Genomic DNA, 27,516 nt, shown 5'->3' on the forward strand with positions numbered 1-27,516 from the left:
AACTTGTTTCGCATATTATAAGGTTTCAAAATCATCTTAAATTTGTCTCCAGTTATGCTTAACTATCCATTTTGTCTCCACATAGATCATTCTGGCCGTGGGCAACTACATGAACAGTAGTAAAAGAGGCTCGGTGTATGGTTTCAAACTTCAGAGTCTGGATCTGGTGAGCTTGGGTGTAGAAATGGCTTCAGTGATGTTGTTGTTGAATAACAGTGCTGTTCTCACCCATACTGATATTGTTCTCTCACAGCTGCTAGATACTAAGTCTACTGACCGGAAGATGACACTGCTTCACTACATTGCTCTGGTCGTCAAAGAGAAGTATCCCGAATTGACTACCTACTACAATGAACTGCACTTTGTGGATAAGGCTGCAGCAGGTCTGTGTCCTCCAGGGTTGGAATTTGAATTGAACTAACCATGTCCCATGGGATGTTGAATTGTAATTTAAAATTAGAAATACAAGAATGCAAAAATCACAAATTAAACCTACACTTACTGAAATTGTATACATTTCTTTGGATTTCACTCAAATTGCTTTCTTTGAAATCTTCCGTTACAGTCTCCCTGGAGAACGTGTTGTTGGATGTTAAGGAGCTGGGTAAGGGCATGGATCTGGTCAGGAGAGAGTGCCGTCTGCACGACCACGCTGTACTCAAGGGCTTCCTCCAGACCAGCGATACACAGCTGGACAAACTACAGAAAGACGCCAAGACTGCTGAGGTGTGCTTTCTCTCTTTTTCAAAACACTTTCTGAATACAAAACAAGATTATCTGAATATCAAATTGAATCAATTTACAGGAGGCCTTCAACAATGTGGTGCTTTACTTTGGGGAGAGTCCTAAGACCACGCCGCCCTCTGTGTTATTCCCAGTGTTTGTACGGTTCATCAAAGCCTACAAGGTACTGCAATATATTAAATGATTCACTCAATGGCTCTAGGCACTGCACTAAAGAATCATGAATCTTCATATTATGACAAGAAAAAAACATTTGTGGCTCTGTATGCGCATCAGATCAGGTAAAGACTTTTGTTTCTAAGCCTCAAGGGGAAAGGTGAACCTGGCCTACATTCAGGTAATTGAGCACAGGAAGGAGCCGTTCACATGATCTGCTCTCTGCCGTGTTTAGTAAACATGCTGCGGTGAAAGATCTGGTCTGCTAATCTATAGTTTGTAGGTTCAAACCCTGAATGGATACACAGTGTGTTTATATCCTTTGGCCATCCTTGTTTTAATGTCTTTCCTGTTGGAGCATCAGCGTCAGAGTGCAGGGGTGGAGTAGCAGACGTTATAGAGGGTGAATAACAGGAAGGGGCAGCTGGGCTGATATTTAAGGGCAGCTGCTGTGTTTAGACTGGGCTTTGCCTTCACAGCCTTTAACCCGGACAAACACTCATACACACACCTCTTCCTCACATTGTTCTGCTGGTGAATTTATGAGTCTACATGAGGAACCAAAAAAGCTCCAAGATCTTTGTGCGTCCATATTCATATCCCTTCTCAGAGGTTGCTGGGATTGTTTAGATGTGAGGTTGTAGCCTGTATTTTGTGCAGTGTCAGGACCTGGATCACACTCGCCTCACTGTCCGAACTGTGTTGTTGTTTTTTTGCAGGAGGCCGTGGAGGAAAACGAACAGAGGAAGAAGCAAGAGGAAGCCATGAGAGAAAAACTACTAGCACAGGAGGCCAAACAGCATGACCCAAAGGTGAAATCTAAGAGCTGAGAAAAATACCTGAAGTAGAACTTTAAATATCAAACTAAAAGTTCAGATACAGAGTGTTTTTTTAATAAAAAAAACTGCAATTATGCTCATGAAAACATGTATCTTGTTTTCTCACTGCAGGTCCAGGCTCAAAAGAAGCGTCAGCAGCAGCAGGAAATGATCGCAGAGCTCCGGCGCAGACAGGCCAAGGACCACCGGCCTGTATATGAGGGCAAAGATGGCACCATCGAAGACATTATCACAGGTGGGCCAGGCAGGACTGCAATAAACTGTAGGCCAGGGGGTCACAATCACTTTGGTGGTCCACATCAGCAGTGTACTGTCTGTTATGTTAGTGCATATCAGTTAAAACACTCAGGGATATTCAGAGTTAATAAGATTATTAATATACCCCAGTCACAAAGTAATTTAATCAGTATTTAATCTCTATTAATGCTTTTAAAGAGATTCAGCAAAACCTGCATTTTAACATGTTTTTGTTTAACTTATATTTTAATGGTTCAATCTAAAAGTTTACCCATGTATCTTGTGCTCAGGTTTATCATTAGTTAATTAACAGAGCAGTTTTTCCATAAAAAACAAATTCCTCCGAGATATACACTAGTGTTCAAGTTTGGGATCTGTAAGATGCATCTGTAAGATGTTTTGTGAATAGAACAAATCAGAAGAGCAGCATTTGTTTGAAATCTAAATATTTTGTAAAAGTTGAAATATCTGAACTCTCACTTTTGATCTGTTTTATGCATCCTTGCTGAATAGAAGTATTTATTTCCTAAAACAAAACGAAATGATCCCTAATATTAGACCGATAGTGTACCCAGTAAAGAAGATTTGATATCTATATCTGTTTAATAGGATTGAAAACATTTTGAAAAAAAAAAATCCAGGAAGTTCCAAGGGTCAAAACAAGTGGATACTGTTTTAGGAACACATGCTCCTTCTTAACTTCAGATATAACGTTCTGTCTCTGACCTCCCTCCCTCCCTCAGTGCTGAAGAGTGTACCCTTCACAGCCCGCACGGCCAAACGGGGCTCTCGCTTCTTCTGCGATACCAACCTCTTCGACGAGTCCATCTGCTAGCCCCCCAAACCCCACTCCCAAAAAAAATGCCCCTAATGCCGCAGGTTGTCCCGTTCTCTTACCACTTGCAAAGTGCATGCATACAACCACTCGCATGACCCATTCTGACACACTGGTTACCCAGCCTCCTCTACTAACCTTAGCACTATGGAATAGTGGGAAACACGAGCTGTGGCTGTTCACAGATCTGAAACAGGGACCGGCCAAATCTTTCTCAAGAGAATTATGACAAATGGACTGAAAAGTATTAAAATATCTGTATAAAATATAATCTATTTTGCCTGACTGATGTTTATTTGGTTTAATATAAATATACATTCAGGTTGTTAAAATAATTTTTGGAATGGGTCTTTCTATTTGTCATATTGTCCAGAGAGATTTGGTCTGTGTAACAGTCCTTATTATGTTTCACTTGGTTTGTCATCTGCTAACTCTCATGTTCTCTCCAATAACTCTTTGTTATACCTTTCCAGCAGAACAGGAGATTAATCTGAGTAAATTTGAGCACAGAATAATTGAAGGGTAAGAAAGGCATCATGGAGCTTCCTGATGCTTTGCTCCTGTCTGCCTTTTTACCGTCAGCTCAGTTGCTTTAGCAGTGCTACATTTTGAAGATTGCTACAATGCTGAAGCTTATGTGGCCAAATGAAGTTGTGTACTGAATATTGCTTTTTTTGCATTGTTAAATATATATATTATAGAAACTTATCATTGTGTCAAAAAATCTAAGTAGCTATATCGTTTTACCACATTAGTTATATAGTTTGCATCTCGCATTTTTATTTTTTTTTTATTTTTTTTTACTAAGAATAAAAAAAAAAGGTAATTGTGAATTTTTTTCTCACAATTCCAAGCTTAAGTTGCAGCTGAATCTCTGAATTCTGACTTTTTTCTCAAATGGGCTTTTGTATTTATATCAACTACAATATTTTTATAGTTTTATATAACCTTATAAATATACAATTTTAGTACAAACTAATGATTGGATAGTACAAAAACATTATTTTACTACCATAAATTCTGTTAGCTTTTCTTCAGTAGCCTATTTTCTTAGGTCTTTTGGAAAGGATCCAGGAATGAAATCTCTATTTTCTTGTCATCACTGTTGCATGTAAAGCTGTGTTTGTCCGCTGTATCTTTGCACTGTGCTGTTTGTCTACCATGTTTATGTCTATCACATGCATGCAAATCTGTGTTCTGTTCAGCAAGATCTACATGTAATAGTTACTGTATATAGTGGTATAGTGTTTCATTATATATTGAAATGTTATAATATCTTTTAAGACCTCATTTATTCACACTCATTTTTTTTTTTTTTTTTTTAGATAAAATAAGTTAATTTGAAGAACATTAGTAGCCAAAGTTTCTGCATTCCTTTAACCTTTTCAAATACAGCAGCAATAATAGCATCCAGCTCAAGTGCTGAGATTGACCCCTGAAACCCTGAGTGTTCTCTGATCTAATTCTAACTCTCTCCCTTCCTCACTCGCAGATCTCCGAAGCCAGCCCTTCCTGCGAGCTGACGCTGTGATCCGGAATGGGTGGAAGAGACCCTAAAGACCCCTAACTCGCTCACCCTCTGCTACCCTCCCCCCAATTTCTTCTGAAATGGTATCATCCTGCAATTCACATTGACTGAGGGAAGTGCGGACCAAACCAGTCTTTGGTTTTAAGTGGGTGGGGAAGTTGATATTTATTTATGGAAATCCTTTTTCTGCACTGGAGGCTCTTTCGATAAAGCCATAAAAGCACAGACATTAAGGGCTGCCTCATGAACGCTCGCGCACGCAAATCTGAGGAGTGTCTGTAAAAGCTTGCGTTGGCACAGGAAAAATGCTTGTTGTGGTTGACACACAGACAGCAGTAACACTAGCCTGCTGACCCTGAAGAGACATCCAACGGGATCTCACGCCCATTAACGTGGATTTCCTTTTACTGTGCAATGTAAGCATTACTTTCTGAGGTCACTGACTTTCAGGCCAGAGCCTGTTTTGTACATCTCTTTATTAACTATGAACTCAAATTATTTGTTAATCCTATTCAACTACCTGGAACGAGCTAGTCTGTCTCCAGTATTTTAAACCAGGCTAGTACTATGGTTATAAAGAAGTGCCTTTCTTTTGAGTCAGTATTATGTCTTATAGCCAATATTGATGTATCGAAGTTTATACTTGTGTTACTTAATCATTATGTTGTAACATTTCTGATGCTTAATGTAAATATATTCATATATCCAAAAATACATTGCAACTTTAACAAAAGAGTCGGAACAAGTGCTCTATTTGACTGACCATGTGCCTTGTTTTGATGGTGCCTTCTTGACCCAGCTTTCTAAATGTCTAGAAAACATTGAATCAAAACAAAGTGTACATATGTTTATGCCATGCAGTGAAACTTCTCAGAGAATAATGCTCCGATCTATTCTTTACCCCACAGATTTATGATGTATATAAATACATTTTAAAAGAATATCCGATGGGAAGCACTCCAGGATTGTAAAGATAGCAATCTTTTGGGTGTGCAGTTTGTACTTGTTTACTCTAACCAGTTGCCCAAGTTAGTGAAATGAAGGACAGTCGTCATGGTTTGTAAGAATTGATTCATTTGGCTTAAACCAACAATTATGTTTTATAAGATGGATTTTATTATATAATATGGCCCTAATCTAATTATTCTCTTTGCACTATCATAGACTAAGAGCCGATTATCCAATCAGTGACTTGAACTGAAGTGTCCGTTTTATAAATAAAAATAAAAAAGGGACATAATACCATAAGATTCGAGCTCGAGAAGTGTCGATGTAAATTAAACACTAACAATTTTTGTATGTTCTTGGGAGTCATTCCTTGGTCTGATCTTTTTATATATATTTTGTCGGATATAAACTAAATCAAGCCATTTGGGAGAAAACACAAAGAACAAGATGAATGTACCATATTGAAAAAGTTATTTAGTTGAAATGGACCAATGAATGCAGAAGTTAACTGGATATTCTGTTGGAAGTTGCAAATAAAAATATTTGAGATTCAACGACTTTGCCTTTATGACGATTTCATCAATCCATTTCTTTTCTCCACGGTGTACTGGAGAGTGAATACAGGTGAAGTGGGACTTTGGGGTATTTTGTTTTGGGATGAGTTCTGGATATCATATTTTAAATTGATGCCAGTGACAAATTATGCGTGCCATTTTACTTATATTCACCCTGATCATATCTAGTACTAGGACAACAATAATTGTTTTAGATCCATTAGTTATCATTCTGTATTAGCTGCCTAATATTTCTACTTTATTAAATCTGAGACATGAACCTTACAAAATCTATTGAGCAACACTTCTTGTCCTTCAATCTTAGAGAATCTGACATTTGACCGGGCTTTCGTTGGGAAAATGGTTTCCAAACTGACCACTTGTACCCATTACCAAGCTCCAGCAGAGCACCAATCCAGAAACCACTTCTATTTTTGTTCTGTACACTTTTATTTTTAATATATGTTATAGTCTATGGTTCGTGAAGTTCTCCAGCTGGAAACAATAGAAACAAACACTGTCGCTCCAAAAGAAGGGCTGAGCCACCATGCATTTCTACTATAAAAAGCAGTTTAATTATTTTGTATATAAAAAAAAAAAAAAATTTAACCAACAGAACTACAGAAACGGTTGCAGGGTTGTGACACTAATCATCTGTGACAGTAAAAGGCCACAGAGGGCTGCACTAAATTACATTTGATAGTAAACAAAGCAGACACTTTACGTTAGAAAGTCCAGATACTCGGATGAATACTGTTAACATGTATCTGTTGAGCTGACGCTAGTCTTTTTGCGCTGTTGGATCCAAGCATTAGCCTATGGCGCACAGGTTACCTCCATTAGAAGAAGTGGACCCTTGGCGGCAAGCAGGGCTGGCCGAGTCTCTACAGGTCAGGCAGATGTGAATGATGGGAAGAGTAGCAGCAAGGCAGTGAGTTATTACTGGATCCACACAAACCTCATAGGAATGCAATTACACTTGAGCACAAAGTCCATAAGACACAGAACTAGTGAACTAAAAGTGACATACAGCTCCCACTGAAGTGGTATGAAACAGTTCTGTTGAAGCCACACCGCCCGAGAGCAGACGACAATCATCTGCATGTTTCTCCAGGCTGTTTCTGGCATACTGGAAGACATGGTATCAGATGAGGCCCGCATCCTTTGGACGTACCGCTTGCATACACACCAAGGCCACTGATACCCTGGAAAGAGTTCTGGAATGTCCTTACAGTTGCCATCTGATTGGATTCACTCACTCGTTCATTCAATCTACATAGTGCCACACATTGCATCTTTTCATCCATTAAAAAACCTAAAGCTAAAACAAAGACAGTTATATACTGCTATTCGTACGGGAGTCTGCTTGTATTCCTGGGTATATTTGTCAAGACACTGATTTTTATAGATCTTTACATATAATTAATCTGTGCAAGGAGTATGACAATCATCAAAAGCGTTGTTCTCTGAGATAACAGTATAGAAATAAAAGCGATGCTGACTCGTCTACATCTCGCAACACTCACGCACATATATTTGATCTTAGCCTTCTGAAATCACACATGGGCCAAGTCAGCATCAGTATCATTCAGTTGGCCGTGCCCCGCTCCCATATATTTCATTAGCAACACTTGGTAAATTTTGCTTTTCCTAAAATAAACATTGATCTCTATGCTATTCATACAAAAATAAACTTAAAACCAAACCAAAAAAAACAAAGATTTCCCATATTGTTTGCATCTTGAGGAGCACAGAGGTAGTGGATAAATGGAGGGGAAAGGTGAGAAATTAGATATATAAACCTCTGAGAAAAATGAAAAAAAGGGAAGGGAAAGGAAAGAAAAAAAAATGTATAGAAAATGCTTTCTTTTGTTGACCAGAAGAATATCTCAAAGAATAAAATATAATACTGCGATCACATAAAAGTGTCCTTCATTTTTATCCTTTGCTCTTTTTTTTTTTTTTTTTTTACATTTTGTACAAGTGTTCCTGCTCTTGTTGCTTTTCCTCTGATGTGTAAAGGCATAGCGGTCTGCGTGAGGGTGGGTGTCCGGCCGTGACTCTACGCCAGTGGGTCTCCCATATCGTCGTCTGCTGCAGACAGCAGCTCTTTCTTCTCGTCTGTGCTGGCCAGAGAGTTACGGCTGTTATGGGCGCCCATGTAGAGGGTGGCATACACAGGGTTGGTGAAGTTTGTGGGCTGCAAGAGACACAGATGCAGATGAGCTGACATTTATTTTAATGGGTCATTTATGGATTAAGGCCCTATATTAAAATTCTATACTATTTTAACTACATATATAAAAAAATAATCAACTAAAAACTAAGTGAATTTATGCAATACTAAAATTATAATATACAGTATGAAAAATTAATATTCAAGACAAACTTTTAGACTGCAAAATTGATCAAATATTAATAATCTCTCCCTCTCAAATTCTATTTGATCTCTCTCTCTCTCTCTCTCTCTCTCTCTCTCTCTCTCTCTATATATATATATATATATATATATATATATATATATATATATATATTATATATATCAACTGATATATAAATCAATCAAGAATAACTACCGGTAAAGAATAAACAAACATTTTATATAATTACATAAAAAAATAAAATTTAAATATAAAATAATGTAATGTTGTGATTTTGATTTTAATGATGTTAGACAATTATTAAATGTATATTATATTAAATTATATAAAAATATTTTAGATAAAACATTTAATATATTTAGAACATTAAAATATATTTAATATTAAACATTTTAGCACAAAGAACATTTCTGCATAAAGTAATAACAAAATATACAATTTCAAATATACAATTATAATAAATAATATTCTAAAAATCAAAATGACAAATCTCGTACTTAAAGGGATACTCCACCCCAAAATGAAAATTTGAGAACTAACCCTTTAACAGTGAAGCTGTGGCTTTAATTTTAACACCTCCATGTTGAGAAAGATAATGTAGCTCTTGAGCGATTAAGCTAATTATAGTTTATAAAAATATGCGGGGCAGTGCTAAAAAGCCTGTTCCTGAATGTCTGATTGCATGCAAAGCATGATCTGTGTGAGTGACTGAGTGCGCTTGTGCATAAGATACAGAAGATAGTGCATTAGTTTAGAACTCTTTTCATTTTATTTTTAAAAAGTAGAAAAAGTAGAGTATCATTTGTGCAATGATAACCTAACGTCAATGTTAAGATGATTTTTTTGATATATTAATATGAGTACATTACAATATAAATGTATTAGAATGAGTCAATTATTATTTATGGGCTTAAAAACAAAATGCAAACAATCAGAATGTTGTACCTGGTGGGGAGTGCCCAATGTAAACATTAAACACATGCCATTATCTATATTGTACTGTGGTACAGTTATGGAGGGCCTTTATATTGCAGAGGTCAACTGCTTATAGTTAGCACTGGCCCTAAAGTATGCAGTGTTTCATAAACAGCTGTTTTACTAAATTCTACTGTGGTAAAATTCAGTGCAGTCCTGTATCGTGATATGTATCATATCGTGACTTTGTTGGTGACACACAGCCCTAACGGTGATGTCGTTATTTTTGTTTTCTTCGTTTACAAAAAGTACTCTCGTCGCTTCATAACGTTACGGTTGAACCACTGGACCTTGACAGTGTTATTTATTTGGCAGTCTATGGGACAGTCTCAAGTCTCCCGGTTTTCATCCAAAATATCTTAAATTATGCTCTGAAGACGAATTAAGCTTTTACGGAACGACATGGGGGTAAAGTGCTTAATGATAAAAATTAAATTTTGGGGTGGAGTAACCCTTTAAGACCCCTACCAGGGGGTTGGAGAATAGCATTAAGGTGTAACCTTATCTGGATCCAAAGTGAAGTCAGAGTCCAGCAGCTCCCCTGCATCATCGTCAGGCTCTCCTTCGTAAATCTTGTACGCTGGGTTCCCAATCTCAACATTCATGGCTCCGTTGGTCATTCTCTGGTGTTGGAATCCCTTGGCTCTGTGGACACAAACACCAGTTAGAAGCTACATCTTTGTCCAAGATTCTTCGCAACACACCTTTGCAGGACGAGCCAAGGCACAGGGAGTTACTATCACACAAACACACAAAGTAGCCTATCTCCAAGCAAATCACAAACATAGAGACACAGCTACATTCACCAGGGTCCCTCCTGCCATATAAACACATGTGCAAGAAGCCATGACACTTTGAGGAATCATCCATGTGCTTTCAGGATGCGACTGCCAGCCAGAGTGAGCAACTCTGCAAGGTCTTAGAGAAAGCTGGATTTCCAAAAGACATGGTCCACTACGGTCAATGAGGAGCCAAACACTTCAAGCACAGTGACACTGCTCTCATGGACATGTATAAACAGACACACGTCTACAGCATGTCACAAGGAGGAGTGAGAGGGACAGGACGCAGCCCAGTGCTGCGTGAGGTCTAGCACCAAACAGTTGATCTATTTTAGCTGTCGTCAATAGATCCCTGTGATGAAACTGGTAAAAACCACAGGAATACCACAGTAAAAGCGCAGGAGAAGCAGGGAGAAAGAGATGTAGAGTATGATGATGGGGGAGGAAGAGAGGAGAGGATGGACTAGAATGGGACCCTGCTGTTATAGAGTCAGAGTTACCGCGAACATCTGGAGCTGGGCTTGCCCTGCCTCACAGACCTGAGAGACGGAAAGATGCAGTTTAACCACAGAGAGAGAAAGTGAGAAAGCTGGAAATTGAGTTTAGTATTAAAGAGGAATGTAGAGGAATTAATTTTCTAGGTCTTCAACAGGGTACTTAAAGGGGTCTGCTAATTATTGTATGAGCATAAACTAAAATTGTAGAAAAAAAATATTGTATTCAATACAATACATGTAATCAACATAAAATTACAATTATAAAATAATAAAAAACAATTATATACAAGAATAATTACATGTAAAATATTTTCATCAGCCAAATAAATAACTATAGTATAATATATAATCATTATATTAAATAAATTACCAAAGCCCTTGAAGTGAAAAAGTAAAAGACCCCTGCTCTACAGAAAAATTAGGGAGATAACAGGAATTTTTTATTTTGATCAATAAACAAAATAAGTTTGGCTATTGTCCTAGAGTGTCTAAGAGTTCCTCTGTACATGCTAAAATTGATATACTGTATGTACTTACCCACGCATTCTCTTCTTGTACCACAAGATGGCACCAACTACTAACAGTGCAAGTAAGAGCAGTAACATCACTGGGATGACCACAGATGAAGTATCTACACAAAGAAAAAACATGCATTATTATTGCCCAGATTTCTTCATAGCGACAGGCACACCTTAACCTTCCCAAACTGAATAAGAATCTGAGAGAGATTTAAAGAAATGCTGGCACTTACTTCCAGAGTCTGAGTTTTTAACAGGGGCGATATTGAGCTCACAGCGGAAACCTGACCAGCCCGTGTGACACCTACATAACACATACATCACTGGTAATCTTGACAGTGTTTAGTTCAAACGTGGCTATTCTATTGTTTTGGCAATTCTAATAGAGAATCTTGTTAATATGTTTTTAAGATCATGCTACAGACATCAGGACTCAGGACATTCATGTAGATCATTTTTTATCTGGGGTACCACAAGGTTCAGTAATAGGCCTACCTTTGTTTTTCATTTTCTTTATTCTGTTTGCAGTCTAATTTTATTTTATTTTATCTATTGGTGTTTTTTCTTTTGAAATTTTACCAACAAAAAATTTGCAAGAACGTAAAAGCAATTTATTTTATACAGCTCTGTCCACTTTACCTGCACTGTGGCAGCTTAGAATGAGGGTCTACAAAGCACTGGCCCTCAATGCAGAAGTCATCACAGGTGTAACAGGTGGGCCGCTGGATTTTATCAGCGCATCTACACAGAAGAATATAAATTATCATAGCACCAAAATAAACAGTACACAGCTGATTCAAATCCATATTTATACAACTCATTGCTGGAAGACTGAAAGATCAGTGAGTCGAATATGCTGGTACGTACGTGCATATTATTCCGCCGCGTAGCACTTCACACTTGCCCGTGCCACAGTATTCACACTTGCTCAGCTCACATTGAGGACCAAAGTACAAGTCAGAACACTGACACTGCTTAGTGCCATTTATCATCTCCATACAAGTACCTCCATTCTTACAGAAGTCCTCACAGTGACCTGCACAGATTGATTTTAGGTACTTATTGGCTTTATATGTATGCTTCAATTATTAGTAAGACTTTTGTTTGTATGCAAAAAGCTACTAAGAAAACAACATTAGGACAACTGAGATTTTATAAATGACTGAATCCTCTGTTTAGGGTGACAAGTAATTAAACTCACTGTACTGGCACTGGTCACCCAGAAAGCCCTTTGGACAACGGCAGGTTGGCTGGTTGCCCTGGCTGACAGTGCAGTTGCCCCCATTCTGGCAGTAGTTGTTGCAAACGTGCAGGTTACATTTGGGGCCAGTGAAACCAGTCTGACAGCGGCAGGTAGGAGCACCTGAAGAGAGGAAACAGAAAGTGTTGCTGCTGTACCTTCCACTCTCAATACCCATGGCTGAAGTGCCCTTGAGCAAGGCACTGAACCCCCAATTGCTGCCCACTGCTCCGGGTGTGTGTTCATGATGTGTTCACTTCTCACTGTGTGTGTGCACTTGGATGGGTTAAATGCAGAGTACCAATTCAGAGTACGGGTTTCCATACTTGGCAAATGTCACGACTTTCTTTCCTTCTATAGAGATAAATGTGCAGAGCCCTGGCCACGATGGCACAATGTGTCTGAGTATCTGTACCTGTGCGTGATGGGGAACAGGTTCCTCCGTTCTGACAGTAGTCTCTGCACTGGTTGATTTCACAGCGTTCTCCACTGTAACTGGTGGGACAGCGACATTTTTGCTGGTTCCATGCATTGACGAAACAGCTGCCGCCATTCTGGCACTGAACATTACATGTAGGAGCTAAAATAAAAAAATGTTATAGATGATCACCTGGATAAACATTTAAGTTTAAGGTTAAGTTTTAAGAAATGCCTGAGAAATGTATGTATTCTCATGAGGTATCAGACATTTTTTTTTTAATACATGCATTCAGTCAAGCTCTAAAACAGTTTATACACAATATTTACAATGATTTTTGAATAACTGGTGTGATCGATAAAATGTTTATTCTATATTTCACTGTAACAAGTGGCTTCAGCATTGCTCTGGCTGTGGTATAAAATGAAGTAGTGTAAAAGTAGTAGCAGACTGTAGGGTCTTACTTAATGGGGACTGGGTTGCTGGTGGCACCTCTGTACAGGTACCGTTGTAGGGGATGTGGTTGTTAGGGCATGTGCACACAGGCCCACTGGGACTGAGTAAACACAACCATTCACACTTCTTCCTATCACATGGGTTAGTCACTGTAAAAAAAAATACACTTATTAGATTGCGGTAAAAGACTCACATTTGCAATCAGATCCTAAAAAATGTGTCCAAACCACACACACACTTTAACAGACACTCACTCTCAGGCTGTTTGTAGCGGTGATATAGGACTATGTCAGTGGCGTGGTTGATGCCAGTGGTCAGATTCTCTGCCTGACCTTTGCCAAACTTATTAACCCGGAAGACAAAGTTATTGGTGTAGGTAACTCCATAAATGTAATCCTCAAAGATATCAATGCTGAAGGGGTGGAGGAGATCTGTAAGAAAGAGGGAGAAGCTGATTAACTCCTTGAACGGAAGTGTATATTTTTTTAATAGCTAAATATACATTTTAGCTGATACAGTGATGCATGAGCTTTAACACCAGAGCATAACAGTGTTACTGAACTGTTTTTGATGTTGGATACAGCCACAACAGGGTCAGAGCCATCTAGACGCACACTGCCGATCATAGAGAGCTTGACATCTGCCCAGTACAGACGCTCATTGAAGTAGTCCACTGCAAGACCTTTTTTAGAGAAGACATATGTATTAACACATGGATTTAATTTTAATACATTGAACTTATTTCTTGGATACAGATGGTTAAAATCAGCTTTGCGCTGGTAAGACCTGTAGGCCACTGGATGTTCTCATGGACCAGGGTTTGTCTGAGAGTCCCATCCATGGCTGCCGTCTCGATCTTTGGATGATTCCCCCAGTCAGTCCAGTACATGGTTCTGAAATATGAAACAAAAAGAAATGAATATCAATGAAATAATCTATTTGAAGCAACTGCATTAATAAAAACAAACAGTATAGAAACATGGTGCTTCTTACCCTCTCTGAGGATCCACTACAATGGCATAAGGCTCATCAATCATGCCAGAAATCAGTGTCTTCCTGTGCTGGCCTGATATCTGAGCAACCTCGATCACATCACGTCCCGAATCGGTCCAATAGAGATTACCAGCCACCCAGTCTACTGCGATTCCACGTGGCATCTTCAAACCTGGAATCTGAAGAGGAGACAGGAAAAAATTCTGAAAAGTTATCGCAAAACAAAGTTGAATATTGAACACTGAATGCCTTGACTTACATCGAGGTTGGTGATGCTGCCCTCACTTTGCCTCGTGTTGCGGTGAGAGTTGGACATAGGACCTGATGGTGAGGATGGAGAGGGTAGCTGGAAACAGGAAATGCCAGACGTGTGCCAATTGGTCCAGAAAATGCGGTTGGTTTTGACGTGTAAGTCCATGGCATCAATGCGCACGTTAGCGTCGCCCTGGAATGTCTGCTCATAAACCCATTTGCGCATATCAAGATTTAGACTGCGGATCTCATTATCATCCGCAATGTAGAGGACCTGTTTACTAATGTTCTGATCTGCAGGTGGACAAAAAAAAAGATTTTGATAAGTGATTCCGTCGGACAACTCTTAAGTGAGGCTTTTAAAGAATAAAATCAGCACATACTGTCAGCCTTGCATGTGTTGTTAATCCTGGTGAAGTATTTGTGGCAGCTGCACTTGTAGGAGCCCTTGGTGTTGTTACATATGTGAGAGCATATGCCGAACTGCTTGCACTCATTCTTATCTAAAAACCCAACAAAACAATTTAGCAAATGTTGACCTGCATGTTGCAGTTGGTGATAACCTTCAATGACATAAATGCCATCTTTTTAAGATGGCAGACCATGTACCTTCACAGGTGTTGTGTCCAACGTTCTGGAAACCCTGTTTGCAGGAACAGAACGTGTCTGTGCCGTTGGAAATGCAGTGAGCCTCATCGCCATCTCCACACATAGATTTGTTACTCTTACAGTCGTTCAGCATGGTGTCTACAAACACACAGACGGACACAAAGTAAATTCTATCAGGATTTAAGAAGCCTTTCTAAATATCAAACTATAAATTAAAAGCAGATTTTATCCACAAACATTGACACTGGCATTATGACAAGCTATTTAATACTGATGGTGAAATGTGTTGACTAAAATACTGGAAAACAAATAAGTTTAAGTTTTGTTATTTTTTACTTTCCATTACATTTTAGGATTTCGCTAAATACTTTTCATGACATTGTCTTTATATAAAGGAGTTGTAGTTACAAAATTATTTCGTGATCGGGGGTTCCTGCACGACGTTGAACCATAAGGTGGCAGCACCTTACCTGTCTTGCAGCCAATCTCATCTGACCCGTAATCTTCACAGTCATTAAAGAAGTTGCACCTCAGGTTGGCAGTGATGCATTTGCCATTGCTGCACTTGAACTGGTCTTTATCGCATGTGGATGTGTGGTTTCCTACATAAAAATGAACCATGTCGCAAAGGTCATGAAAACACTCACTGAGTCTGAAACAAAAACACTGAGACTTGTCAGAGCAGAAGACTCACCACAGTTGGTTTCATCTGAATTGTCTCCGCAGTTGTCCACACCATCACAGCGCTTTCCACTCCAGAGACACACGCGATTATTCCAACAACGGAAATTTCTAGTGGGTGGGCACTGGAAGTTTCCTGAATTACAGAAAGGAAAGTGTTTACAGTCTGAGCTTACCATGTATTCATGTTAGCTTTCGATTTATCGCCAACCAAAAAAACCCTGCAAATATATAGCAGATAATTGTCAGGGACGCTGATCATTTTTATTACAATTCAGTTATGTGTGTGAGTTCTTACTGCATTCCTCAGGGTTTTCATCAGAGTTATCTCCACAGTCATCCTCCCCATCACACTTCCAGGACAGTGGCTTACACAGAGTGTTATTACACTGGAACTCATCATGGGGGCAGTGCCGCGCCACTGAGAGAAAGAGGAAAAAAAATGAGATACATGAGATAAATTGTATTTTAAAAAGGACACCTGACACATATACATATATATATATATATATATACACACACACATATATATATATATATATATATATATATATATATATAGAAAGAATCAGACATGCATACTCACCAGAACTGTCACAACTCTCTTCATCACTGCCATCAATGCAGTCAGCATCAGCATCACAGTGCCAGCGAAGTGGGATACAGTGGCCGTTTTTACACTGGAATTGATCCTCCTCACACTTCAGCTCACAGCCATGCTAAAAGACACAACAATATATTATCTAATATAATTATTACCATTATTTCATATATTATATTATATTAAAATAAAGTGCTGAGTGTCATAAATGGACCTACTGGATGCAGTAACAACAAAAATCAATCAGTTAAAGAAACCTAAACTATATTTATATTTCTTAGCACATTCTTTTTTATCGGTTTTTAAAATCATGAGAAACAAAATTAATTAAAGTGTCTTCAAACTAATGGCTAAGTTTAAAATAATAGGTGGATCCTGTTGCAAAAAAATAAAAAAATTAAAATCCTTTGAAAGGCCCGCTTGGGCTGATAAGCATTGGTGTTTTTTTTAAATAAGTAGCCCTGTTTTAGAATAGGCTTTTTACTTTGCTTTTTTTGTGAGTGCCTGGACGTCGTTTTCTCTGTTTTGCTACAGGATCCATCTATTATTTTTGACATTTTGCTCCCTTTCTAGAGCACCCATAGTTTTGCCTGTGAGTACCTAATGCGCCCCATGTCAAGATTTTTTCCATATATTTCAAGAAGAGTCACTTGGTTTACCAGTGACTTTATTTTGGTTGAATCAAGGAACATTGCATTTAAGCTTTAATTAAATGGTCCCTTGGTTATTGCAGTTATTAGACTGGCTATACCCATTTTATATGAGGTGGTGAAGAGGGCCAGTGAACCACAGTACCTCATCAGATCCATCTGAACAGTCATTATCTCCATCACACTTCCACCTCCCAGCAATACAACGGCCATTAGTGCAGGCAAACTCACTTTCAGAGCACTGACGTGGCACTGGTAGGTAAAGAGAAATAAATGTTAATACTGAAGAAAAACCACAGAGCACAATAACTACAACAACAAGGAAACCAGGAGGAAGGAAAGGGGCACGTTTCAAGACAAGGTCAAGAGGTCAGCTTAGAGAGTGAGAAAATATACAAACACGTTCAGGGATCCCACATAATGATGATGATCAATTTCCATGATATTACGAATTTTCCATTCATTTGTGATTACAAAAAAACAAAAACAACTATTTGTATGTATGTATGTATGTATGTATGTATGTATGTATGTATGTATATATATAATTATTTTACAGAGATTGCACTCTAAAAAGAGCAATTTCCATTTATATAAATTATATATAAATAAAATTTTGTTGGTTTGAAGCCTAAAATGAAGAACACAGTTTTTGTTTTATCCAGCTGTATTTACTCAGTGCAACTTGTAACATATATGTTATCTCTAATAACTTTGCACAATTAGACTTTATTTTTCAATATTTGCACACTCTTCTCTGCAGAACTGCTCGAGTTCAGTTTAATTAGATGGTGACTGTTTGTGGAAGCCATTCCACAGATCGTCAATGGGGTTCCTCTTTTTCTCCTTCAACCACTGTGTACACAGTTTTGCTGTGTGCTTTGGATTATTGTCACGTAGGAAAGTAAACCTTCTTAAAGTTGACAACTTTCTGGTAGGGCAGGAATTTGATGGTATCCTTTTTTCCTTCAATCCTGACAAGTGCTGCAGTCCCTGCTGTAGAGAAACACCCTCACAACAGGATATCACCACCTCCATGCTCCATCTTATATCTTTCACTTGGATGTTATAAGCTGCACTGAATAAATACAGCTGAATCAAACCAAAAATGGTGTGTGTGTGTTCATTTCAGGCTGAGATTAGTTCCGAATCATTGTAAACATTTTTTAATTTTTAAGACAACAAAACCACAGTAAAGACAATACAAACCCAAATCCAACTTTATTCAAGTTTCAAGATCTGAGCTTATAAACAGTAAATGTTCACTGCTAGAAGTTACACTGGAGGAGGAAAATTAACTCATTGGGAGATGAGAATAGAGGAGAAGGGAAGGGAGCCAGGAATAAGTGGTTTGGAGGGAGCAGACACCTACCTCTGAGTCAAGCCAATGGATCAGTGTGAAATGAAGAACAGAGACACATGAAGTGAGATGCAACGTGAGTGAGCCATGACATAGGACAAAATACCCACAATGCCTCCCACAGACATATGTGATGGTCACAAGTAATGATAAACCACAAGACTCAGTCCTATAACTGGCTGTGAGCATTCATGCAATCCAAGGTGTGCAAAGGGGAAGTCGATAAAGATACATACCGCACTTCTCCTCATCGGAGTTATCGCCACAGTCATTGTCATAGTCACACTGCCAGCGGCCCGGCACGCAGCGATTGTTCTTACAGCGGAACTGGTACGGCTCACATGTTCTCTCATCTACCTCAAGATAAATAAAAAAATCAATCACTTATATCGAAATAAAAACATTCATAAGAAATAAAAAAATAACTTGCATAACTTGCACATTTAAATACAGAAAAGTAAGGCTGTCGTACCGCATTCCTCTTTGGGCTCATCTGAGCCGTCTCCACAATCGTCCTCTCCATCACATGTCCAACGGGACGGGATACAGCGGCCTGAGTCCTTACAGCGGAACTCGTCCACACCGCATTTCATCTGAGCTGTAGAAAACACAAACCGCTTTAATTAGGTCTGTCAGTCAATCATTCATTTCATTTATTTGATTATTTTATGAAATATTATCATCCATGGCTATTTTTATAGCAATAACGATAAAATCTGTTAAAAACAGGTTAATAAACTTAACAGACATATTATAAGAAGATTAGGGCTGTCACTTTTGAGAAAAATCAAATTCGAACGGATATCGAATATCATGCAATATATTCGAATATCTACGTGCCCGCCCCCCGCACATAAAAACAAACAAAAAAACACCATAGCCTAATGGAGATTCAATCACAAATGTATTAACAGTGAGTCATAAACAGGACTATCTGGATTATTCTTTTTTTACTTAATGTTTGAAACAGCAGGTTATCAACTTAGAATATCAATCTATATGAAGTGCCACTATGCATATCTGACAACATTAGGCTAAATGAAAAAAGAAAAAAAAAAACGATACAGAACAGGCACAAACAATAACGTGACAACTTAAACATCAGCAGGAGTAAGGCATATAGCCTAGCCTAATTAATTTCTTAATATTGTTTGCAAGAAACACCAGTCTATCAACTTGATCTGGATTAAGTGCGGCTCTCTTTTTATTTACAATGTTCCCCGCGGTGGAGAACACACGTTCGGAACGCACAGACGTGCCTGCCTGGCTACTAGCTTTTATTCGCGTGATTTGGTCATGGGCCTACGCTACAATAAGTCTAGAGTGCCCTCTACTAGATAAGATGGCAAATAATAAATAAAAAACAAATGGTCTAATCATAGACTGTAAAAAATGCGCTACACATGGCATTTTAACACCCGGATATTTTATTTAGTTCGATTATGGATATTTCACGTCATGTTCGAATGCATATTCGAATATCGAATAAAAAGTGACAGCCCTAAAGCAGATGCATATAAGTGAAAGACAAAAAGGATAAATAATTAAGATACAAAAAGAAAGTGAACTTGAGACAAACACTACATTAAATATATCATTTTGAGAAAATTCTGAATACAATCCTATGATAGCATTTTCGGCAGTTTGTCTGCTGATTAAAAAAAAAAAGTACATTTGTAATATCAAGTTGCCATCAAATGAATAAAGTGGCTTTAGAAGTCATGTGTTGTTGGTTTTTTATTTTCTTACTGCAGTTGGCCGGTTCGTCAGATTCATCCACACAGTCATAGTCTCGATCACACACCCAGACTCGAGGTATGCAGCGTTTGGTGATGGCACACTGGAACTGGTTAGGAGCACAGGTCACCTCAGCTACAAGACATCACAATGACATCCAGCCAATCAGCTCATCAGAAAACAGCCTCATGCATGGACATCAAAACATTCCATTTTTCAATGAATAGGAGGACTTACGACAGTCCTTCTCATCTTCTCCCTGGCCACAGTTGTTCTGACCATTACAACGCAAGATTCCAGGAATACAGCGACTAGGATGTGAGCACTTAAACTGACTGGGCAGGCAAACATGGATGTCTGAACAAGGACAAAAATGAGTGATAACTAAGCCAATGTCCTAAAGATGATTATTTCAGTACTACACAATTGATTGGACATCATACCACAGTTGGCTTCATCGGAGTTGTCCTGGCAGTCATTATCTCCATCACAGATGTAAGCCGGGTTGGTGCAGAGACCTGTGCCGCACTGGAACTGGCCTGGCCTGCATTTAAACTCAGCTAAAGACCAAGAACAGAGAGCATGAGAATTTTATTTATGTTTGAGGATGTCCATGGTGTCACTCACAGTTAAAGCCCTTATACTTACGGCAATCGGCAGGTTCATCTGAGCGATCTCCACAGTCATCCTCAGTATCACACTTCCACCAGAAGGGAATGCACTTATCATTCTTGCAGACAAACTACAGTCAGAGAGAACCAAAAGAGAAGCAGAGGAGCACAGACAATCAGCCGAGTGTCATTTCTGACAAAAACATGTCCAGGTCATATTTCAAGAAAAAAACAAAAAAACCATGATGACAATTAAGTTTTTTTTGCATGGTGACATTTTCATTTCAATTCAACTGAACTTCTCATTACCAAAATGCCAAAACAATTAAATAAAATAAACTTTTTTTAAAAGATTTATATTATAATATTATAAATATATATGAATACAAATAAATAATATTAGTAATATTAGTACTTTAAATGTAACCTATTTCCATTTTTTCCATTTAATGTTTATTTTTCACTTTTCTATTATATATATACTTATATATACTTTACTATATATGTTTTTGTTAATGCTAACAACACGGCTATAAATAAAAAAGTTGTTATTTTTAAATTATTTAATAGAACTGCTAATGTTGCTTAATCTATTTAGTTAAGACGAAGGAGTTTAGAAATACTACAACATTCTTTTTTATTTAACCATCATAAATTAATGACAGTGCAATAAACACTGACATTATGTTGAAAAGACTTAGGATAAATCCCATAATATTTTTGTAGTTAATGTGTTAGCACTTTCAGTACCTTTTTAATGAGACTCTAATAAGAACCGTCATTGAGAATAATGAATATTGAAAGTAAAATGTGCAGAGGCATTCTGAATTTTGGACACACACACACACACACCTGGCTGGCAGTACAGTTAGACAGGCACTGTTTTCCATCAGCAGCCAGATAGAAGTTGGTGGGACAGGCGCACTTGTAGCCTCCTCCAGGTGAGAGCAAACACAGGTTACTGCAGCCACCATTCTCCTCCTGACACGGGTGACCTGACACTGCAGTCACAAGAGCATCAGAGGGGAGAAAGCTCAGATACCACATCAAACACCGCAGGAATATTTCCATGAACAGCAGTGTGTATCTTCTCACCCTCAGGCTGTCTGGAAGGATGATAGATGTGTATGTCCATGGGTCTGTGCAGGGTGCTAATCAACATGGTCTTGTTGGTGCCCAGGGTTTTGTGAGCTCTGTTAATGGACTTGGTCTCCCAGTCGGTCCAGTAGATGTACTCCTCAAACAGAGTCATGGCAAAGATGTGAGGGATGTCATGAGTCAGCACTATGGGGAAAAGAGCACAAGACTCACATTTACTAAAGCAACAAACATAAAATTTAAATAAGGGTGAAACTTGATTTTATCCATCAGATTTGAATGGATTATAAAAAGTTATAGTATCATTGGTTAATATCATTTTCCCATCAGCATGGCCTTGATTGCATAGCAGGAAAGAACTATACAAATCAAACATATTGACCAATATTTTAATAACTGATTTTGATTTTAATTACTGATTGTACAAGAAAAGTATTCATTTTAGTACTTAAGTACTTCAAATTAAACATTTTTTTAGTTAATTGCCAACACTACTCTTTTTGTTTAGATACATTTTATATTTGATTGTAAAGTCTAAATATCTTTATAAAGAAATGTATATATATATATATTAGTGCTGTCAATCGATTAAAAACTTTAGATTAATCACACATTTTTTCTGTGATTAATCGCAATTAATCGCAATAAAAAAAGAAATGTTTTTGTACGTTTTTAATATATTTTTTAATGTAATAATTTCACAGTTAATCAAATTAATGTAGAAACAACATAAAGACAGTATATTTTAAATACTTGTTTAAATGGCATCTTTTTATGAATGAAGGCCAGTATTACTGATATTAATACGGCTACTGATTTTTTTTTTTTTTTTACATTTATTATTAGGCTTCAAAAATATAACAGTTTTTAATTTAAGTAAACTTAAAACAATGCTAACATAAACCCATAATAAATGTCATGTTTACTCCTGCCCTTCCTGTCTTAACAGTTAGGAAATATACAGAAATTTAATAAAGTTATCAAAGTTATATGCAGTCTGCACTGCATAAACTATAAATTAAATAGTTAATCCTTATTAAAGCTACAAAAGTTATTTAGTCAAGAGCAGCGAGTCATTTTCTCTGTTCCCTTTGTTCTTTAACTTTACTGACAGGAAGCTTTATTGGCTGCTGTCCCTTTAAGAGCAGACAGACACACGGATCTCACCGTTTATATACTGTCTATGGATCTCGCCTCATTCTCTCACAACTCTTTTTGTTCATTTTAGACTTTATATAAATCATTTAAGATTGCTCTTATGAGGATAATCGACAAAACTGGCACTTTGGGATGTTTATTGTTAGTTCAAGCGCAAAAGAGAGCTGAATTCTGGCGCCCTGTCTATGCATTGTGTGTGTGTGTGTGTGTGTACGTGTGTATGTGTCACATAAGGGCATTCACAGACAGCGCATTCTCTTTTGTCTTGCCGCGCTTGAAATGTTTAAAAGCATTTAAATGAATAAGAGCGTGATCATATAATGTAAAGATAGCCAACGGATGGCAGAAAATACGGATGCTGCGTTAATTGCGTTAAATATTTTGACACGTTAAACCAGACAAAAATTAATCGCATGCGTTAACGCGTTAACGTTGACAGCACTAATATATATATATATATATATATATATATATATATATATATATATATATATATATATGAAATAAAATACCATTAAATAACTTTTTCAAAAGAGTGGAGAAAAACAAGATCTTTCAACTTGGCATTTTTGACAATTACAATCGGCCAAAAAACATGTCTACTTGCTTGATGGTGGTAGACGTTAATGTGAATCAAACTACATTATGTTTATAAGATAATATTTCAATCTGGGACAGAGGAGCTAGCATGTTCTTGTGTAAGCTTTCTGAATATAAGGAATTCATATGGAAATAAACCTCCTCCTCACCGCCTGTCTATAGCACATACCAGTCTCAAAAACATCAGATTGACTGTAATATGTAAATGGACGCCTATGATGTCATTCATTGGCGACTTGAAGGCTGGGTCACTTGTTTGTCTAAACTAATTGCCTGAAGAAAAAATGTCCTAATAAGCAGTGTGTGTGTGTGTGTGTGTGTTTGTGTGTGTGTGTTTGCACTCACCAATGTGTCTGTTGGATCCATCCAGGCTGGCAAAAGCAATGTAGTCTTCACGAGCGTCTGCCCAGTAAATGCGGTCATTAATAAAATCTAGCGTCAAGCCGTTAGGCCATGTGATCTTATCTTGAATGATGATGTGGCGATCTGTGCCATCCATGCCGATGCGGCCAATATGTGGCACGTCACCCCAGTCTGACCAATAAAGATACCTGGAAATAATCCAAAGTCAAGCAAGCTCATAATGTGTTAATTAATTATTTAAACAATAACAACATATTTACATAGATCCATTATGAGAAAACACTAGGCTATTTTATATTATTTATATATAAATATTTTATTTACATTTAGAACATTAATTTATTTACAATTAATTATATATTTTCTTTAAATTATTTAACTTAAATGATAGATATTTGTTGTAAAAGAAATTCAATTATTCACTCATCAATTATCTTCTTTTTTTTTTTTTTTTTTTTTTTAGGAAAATGCTGATATGCAATTAATTTCAATTCATTTGGTTAGTTACTGAGGATATCATGTAATTCGATCACAATTTTAATAGACTCACAGCCCTAGAAAATAATCTAGCAATTTATTGGGATAATCCGGCTGGCTCATATAAGACATGATGCAAGATCAGGAACTGTTAGGGTACCGAGTTTAGACTCTCACCCATTCCTCACATCCAGAGCCACGGCTCTGGGCTCTCGCAAGCCGCTGTTGACCAGCACACTTCTGTAAGCTCCATTCAGCTTGGACACCTCAATTGTGTCTCTGCCCTTATCACACCAGTACAAGTTTCCCCCAACCCAGTCCACAGCCAGTCCATCAGGGTTACTCAGAGAGGTTCTGTGCAGCACCTATCCAACAGCCAATCAAACATGCCCACCAGCCAATCAAAACAAGAAGACATAGGTAATGAATTCTGTCAGCGGTGGAATTATATTAAAGAAACTACACAGACCTGCACGTTACTGCCGTTGATGTTCATGCGGCGGATCATGCTGCCTTGTGTAGTCACGTCAGTCCAGTAGATCATCTGCTCCGCGTAATGATAGTCCAGAGCCACTGCGTTATTGAGCCCCTGATAACACACACAAAATAGTAACAGTTAGAAAATTACAATAGCCTACAAATGACAAATTTGGCCTTTTGACATCTTATGACATCTCACCTGCTTAATCAAAGTGTAGTTAGATCCATCCAAGTAGAGTTTTCGCAGATAGTAGCGGTTAGCAAAAATGAGGAAAGGTTCCTCGTCTGAAATGTAAGCAACAGAAATGACTAAACAACTTCAACTAGCAATGCCAGTTTTTTTATTACATTCTGTATTGTATACTTCTTACTCTGAGAAAGAAACACACTCCCATGGGTAATAAACCTAGAACATAGGTGGAGAGGGAGAGGGCTCACCAGATGTGGATTTGCAGCTGGTGGGGTCGTCGGGACGTGGCACAAAGCCATCGACGCAGAGGCAGTGGAAGCTTCCATGAGTGTTGATACAACGCTGAGCGCAGGGGTACGTGGTGATGCACTCGTCCACATCTACACAGGTCTTTCCATCTTGCTTCAGACGGAAACCTGGATGACACCGGCACTGCAGGGGCCGGGCAAGGGGCATGTCATATATTCACTGTTATATGTCCAACTAATTAACTTGCAAAAGTATGACGAGTAAATAAGGAAAAATATATACATACCTTGAAGCCGATCTTGAGATCTTCACAGAGCTGTGAGCAGCCACTCAGCTTACTGTTGAGGCATTCATTGATGAAGCAGTTATGCTCATCAGAGCCATCTCCACAGTCATTCTTACCATCACACAACAATGTCTCGTTCACACACTTGCCATTGGTGCACAGGAAGGCAGTGTCATTACAGCGCCTCTCTATGGATAAAAACAAAACAACAACCTTTAACATTTTTGTTCTGGGTCCAAAGAATATCAGTGACAAATCTGACTGTAATGGACATTATTTATAAATACAGAAGTAGAGAAAAATACCATATTTATGATTTACATGGAACATGAAGGAACTTCAACTTAGTGTAATAGATTTTAAAAAGTCCAATCATAGCTGTAAGAGCCCATCAATAACCAAATATTCATAAAGTCACTCCAACCCAATCGCCGATTCAAATCTAACACTGAAACAGGAAGTTGTTTCTCTATTGAAGCAGTGAAGCTCCTTTAACACACGACATTACACACCTGGCACCTACATATATGTATATATATATATATATATATAGGAATATAAGGCCATAGAATAGAAGATACTGCAGTCAAAAGTTTGACTGGGTTTGCGTCATGCATCCACTAGATGGAGCTGTGCTAAAGGGAATGTCAACATTTTGACAGAGCGCCTTGATCCATATATAAGGAGTTCCGGATTATAAGGCGCACTGTCGTTTTTTGAGAAAATTAAAGGCTTTTAGGTGCGCCTTATAGTGCGGAAAATACGGTATATATATACACACACACACATTTTTTTTATCACTTTAAATTACTAAAAATATATTACCTTTTTTTTTGTTACAACCAGAAAAATAATAATAATGTGGTAACAGCCTTTAGAAGACTTTTTTCACCTTGTCCTTCAAGGTTACTATACTCACCTGAGTCTGTACAAAGTGGGTTTTTGGGAGCTTCATCTGATTGGTCTCTACAGTCAAACTCTCCATCACACTCCCAGTTCTTCTGTTTCAGGCACTGGCCATTAGCACAGCGGAAATCCTTCGGCCCACACGTGGGATATTCTACATTATGAAAGGGAACACAACATCTGACTCATTATATGATTCACTGCGTTGGTCTGGGTGACTAATAATAAAATAAAAAAACACTTTAAAATGCACTAAAATGTACACTTTACCACACTCTGGCGATTCATCAGAGCCATCGCGGCAGTCAATGTCATGATCACACATGAAGTTTTTGGGAATACACTGATAATTCTGACATTGAAACTCAGAGTCATCGCAGGTCTTATTGAACACTTGAGAGAATGAATAAAGAGAGAAATAGAAATAAAGAGAGTGATTAAATAAATATCAAGAAATTAGGCAGAAACAAAAAAATATTACATTTGCAATAGCTCCTTCCAAGGATTTTGTGACTAGAACAATATAGGTAGAGTTTCATAGCACAAAATAATCAATTCCTCTTGCAACTCACCACAACCAGCCTTAATGCCCTCATCTGCTCCATCAGGACAGTCCTTATCTCCGTCACACTTCCAGCGCTGAGAAATACACATGTAAGAGCCAGGACACTGGAAGGCCTCTGGACTGCAAGTCTTTGTCTCTGAAAGAGATACATAAACTCATGGTTATTTATACATTCCATCCTCCAACCTCAATTAGATTGGCATTGAGATTCATTATGTCAATATAAAAGACAGAAATTAAATGTCGGCAAACAAATAGTTGATGGTAGCCACTGAGTTTCCTCAGTATTTTTCCATACAGGTACATATATAACGATAAAAACGATGCTTAATGCAAATAATAAAATGCAACCAACCATATAATCATGCATAGTGCGATCAGCTAAAAAGCCTTTTAAAAGAGGCAAAAAACATTTGTTGATGTCAAATGTGGTGTGTCCAAGCAAACTCAACTGTGGCGCAAATTCTTCTGTTGGTAACTCGCCAAATTAAACAGATGCCAACATGGACAGATTGCATGACATCCTCAAAAAACATGAACAA

At 37.9% G+C, this 27,516-nt stretch overlaps 2 protein-coding genes across 9 annotated transcripts in view; one reads left to right on the forward strand and one right to left on the reverse strand.

Annotated features, from left to right (window-relative positions):
* LOC132129758 (formin-like protein 3) overlaps positions 1-5,841 on the forward strand; it is a 39,899-nt gene extending 34,058 nt beyond the window's left edge. For 2 of the 5 annotated variants that reach the window (XM_059541494.1, XM_059541498.1), the window contains 8 exons: positions 86-166; positions 254-383; positions 566-726; positions 806-907; positions 1,620-1,712; positions 1,851-1,974; positions 2,720-2,855; positions 4,304-5,841. In XM_059541494.1, the coding sequence (XP_059397477.1) occupies positions 86-166; positions 254-383; positions 566-726; positions 806-907; positions 1,620-1,712; positions 1,851-1,974; positions 2,720-2,811 (783 nt within the window). In that variant the 3' untranslated portion in view covers positions 2,812-2,855; positions 4,304-5,841. Of the gene's footprint in view, positions 1-85; positions 167-253; positions 384-565; positions 727-805; positions 908-1,619; positions 1,713-1,850; positions 1,975-2,719; positions 2,856-3,284; positions 3,334-4,303 lie in introns of all 5 variants that reach the window. The other 3 variants (XM_059541495.1, XM_059541496.1, XM_059541497.1) reach the window with 3 other exon arrangements.
* Positions 5,842-6,389: 548 nt separating this feature from the next.
* LOC132129311 (low-density lipoprotein receptor-related protein 1-like) overlaps positions 6,390-27,516 on the reverse strand; it is a 107,472-nt gene continuing 86,345 nt past the window's right edge. For 2 of the 4 annotated variants that reach the window (XM_059540856.1, XM_059540854.1), the window contains 39 exons: positions 26,982-27,110; positions 26,680-26,802; positions 26,423-26,563; positions 25,504-25,691; positions 25,217-25,400; positions 24,978-25,063; positions 24,768-24,887; positions 24,476-24,663; positions 23,804-24,009; positions 21,698-21,886; positions 21,455-21,603; positions 20,640-20,733; positions 20,435-20,551; positions 20,229-20,348; positions 20,004-20,126; positions 18,727-18,852; positions 18,491-18,607; positions 17,040-17,146; positions 16,230-16,362; positions 15,942-16,064; positions 15,657-15,779; positions 15,433-15,564; positions 14,963-15,100; positions 14,737-14,856; positions 14,361-14,647; positions 14,102-14,280; positions 13,895-14,001; positions 13,671-13,790; positions 13,363-13,539; positions 13,117-13,257; positions 12,650-12,814; positions 12,196-12,357; positions 11,862-12,030; positions 11,634-11,735; positions 11,228-11,298; positions 11,014-11,107; positions 10,480-10,518; positions 9,698-9,842; positions 6,390-8,041 (listed from right to left, as the gene is read on the reverse strand). In XM_059540856.1, the coding sequence (XP_059396839.1) occupies positions 7,904-8,041; positions 9,698-9,842; positions 10,480-10,518; positions 11,014-11,107; positions 11,228-11,298; positions 11,634-11,735; positions 11,862-12,030; positions 12,196-12,357; positions 12,650-12,814; positions 13,117-13,257; positions 13,363-13,539; positions 13,671-13,790; positions 13,895-14,001; positions 14,102-14,280; positions 14,361-14,647; positions 14,737-14,856; positions 14,963-15,100; positions 15,433-15,564; positions 15,657-15,779; positions 15,942-16,064; positions 16,230-16,362; positions 17,040-17,146; positions 18,491-18,607; positions 18,727-18,852; positions 20,004-20,126; positions 20,229-20,348; positions 20,435-20,551; positions 20,640-20,733; positions 21,455-21,603; positions 21,698-21,886; positions 23,804-24,009; positions 24,476-24,663; positions 24,768-24,887; positions 24,978-25,063; positions 25,217-25,400; positions 25,504-25,691; positions 26,423-26,563; positions 26,680-26,802; positions 26,982-27,110 (5,372 nt within the window). In that variant the 3' untranslated portion in view covers positions 6,390-7,903. The remainder of the gene's footprint in view (positions 8,042-9,697; positions 9,843-10,479; positions 10,519-11,013; positions 11,108-11,227; positions 11,299-11,633; positions 11,736-11,861; positions 12,031-12,195; positions 12,358-12,649; positions 12,815-13,116; positions 13,258-13,362; positions 13,540-13,670; positions 13,791-13,894; positions 14,002-14,101; positions 14,281-14,360; positions 14,648-14,736; positions 14,857-14,962; positions 15,101-15,432; positions 15,565-15,656; positions 15,780-15,941; positions 16,065-16,229; positions 16,363-17,039; positions 17,147-18,490; positions 18,608-18,726; positions 18,853-20,003; positions 20,127-20,228; positions 20,349-20,434; positions 20,552-20,639; positions 20,734-21,454; positions 21,604-21,697; positions 21,887-23,803; positions 24,010-24,475; positions 24,664-24,767; positions 24,888-24,977; positions 25,064-25,216; positions 25,401-25,503; positions 25,692-26,422; positions 26,564-26,679; positions 26,803-26,981; positions 27,111-27,516) is intronic. The other 2 variants (XM_059540857.1, XM_059540855.1) reach the window with 1 other exon arrangement.

The sequence above is a fragment of the Carassius carassius genome, chromosome 46 (genome assembly GCF_963082965.1).
Source record: "Carassius carassius chromosome 46, fCarCar2.1, whole genome shotgun sequence".
Classification (NCBI taxonomy): Eukaryota; Metazoa; Chordata; class Actinopteri; order Cypriniformes; family Cyprinidae; genus Carassius; species Carassius carassius.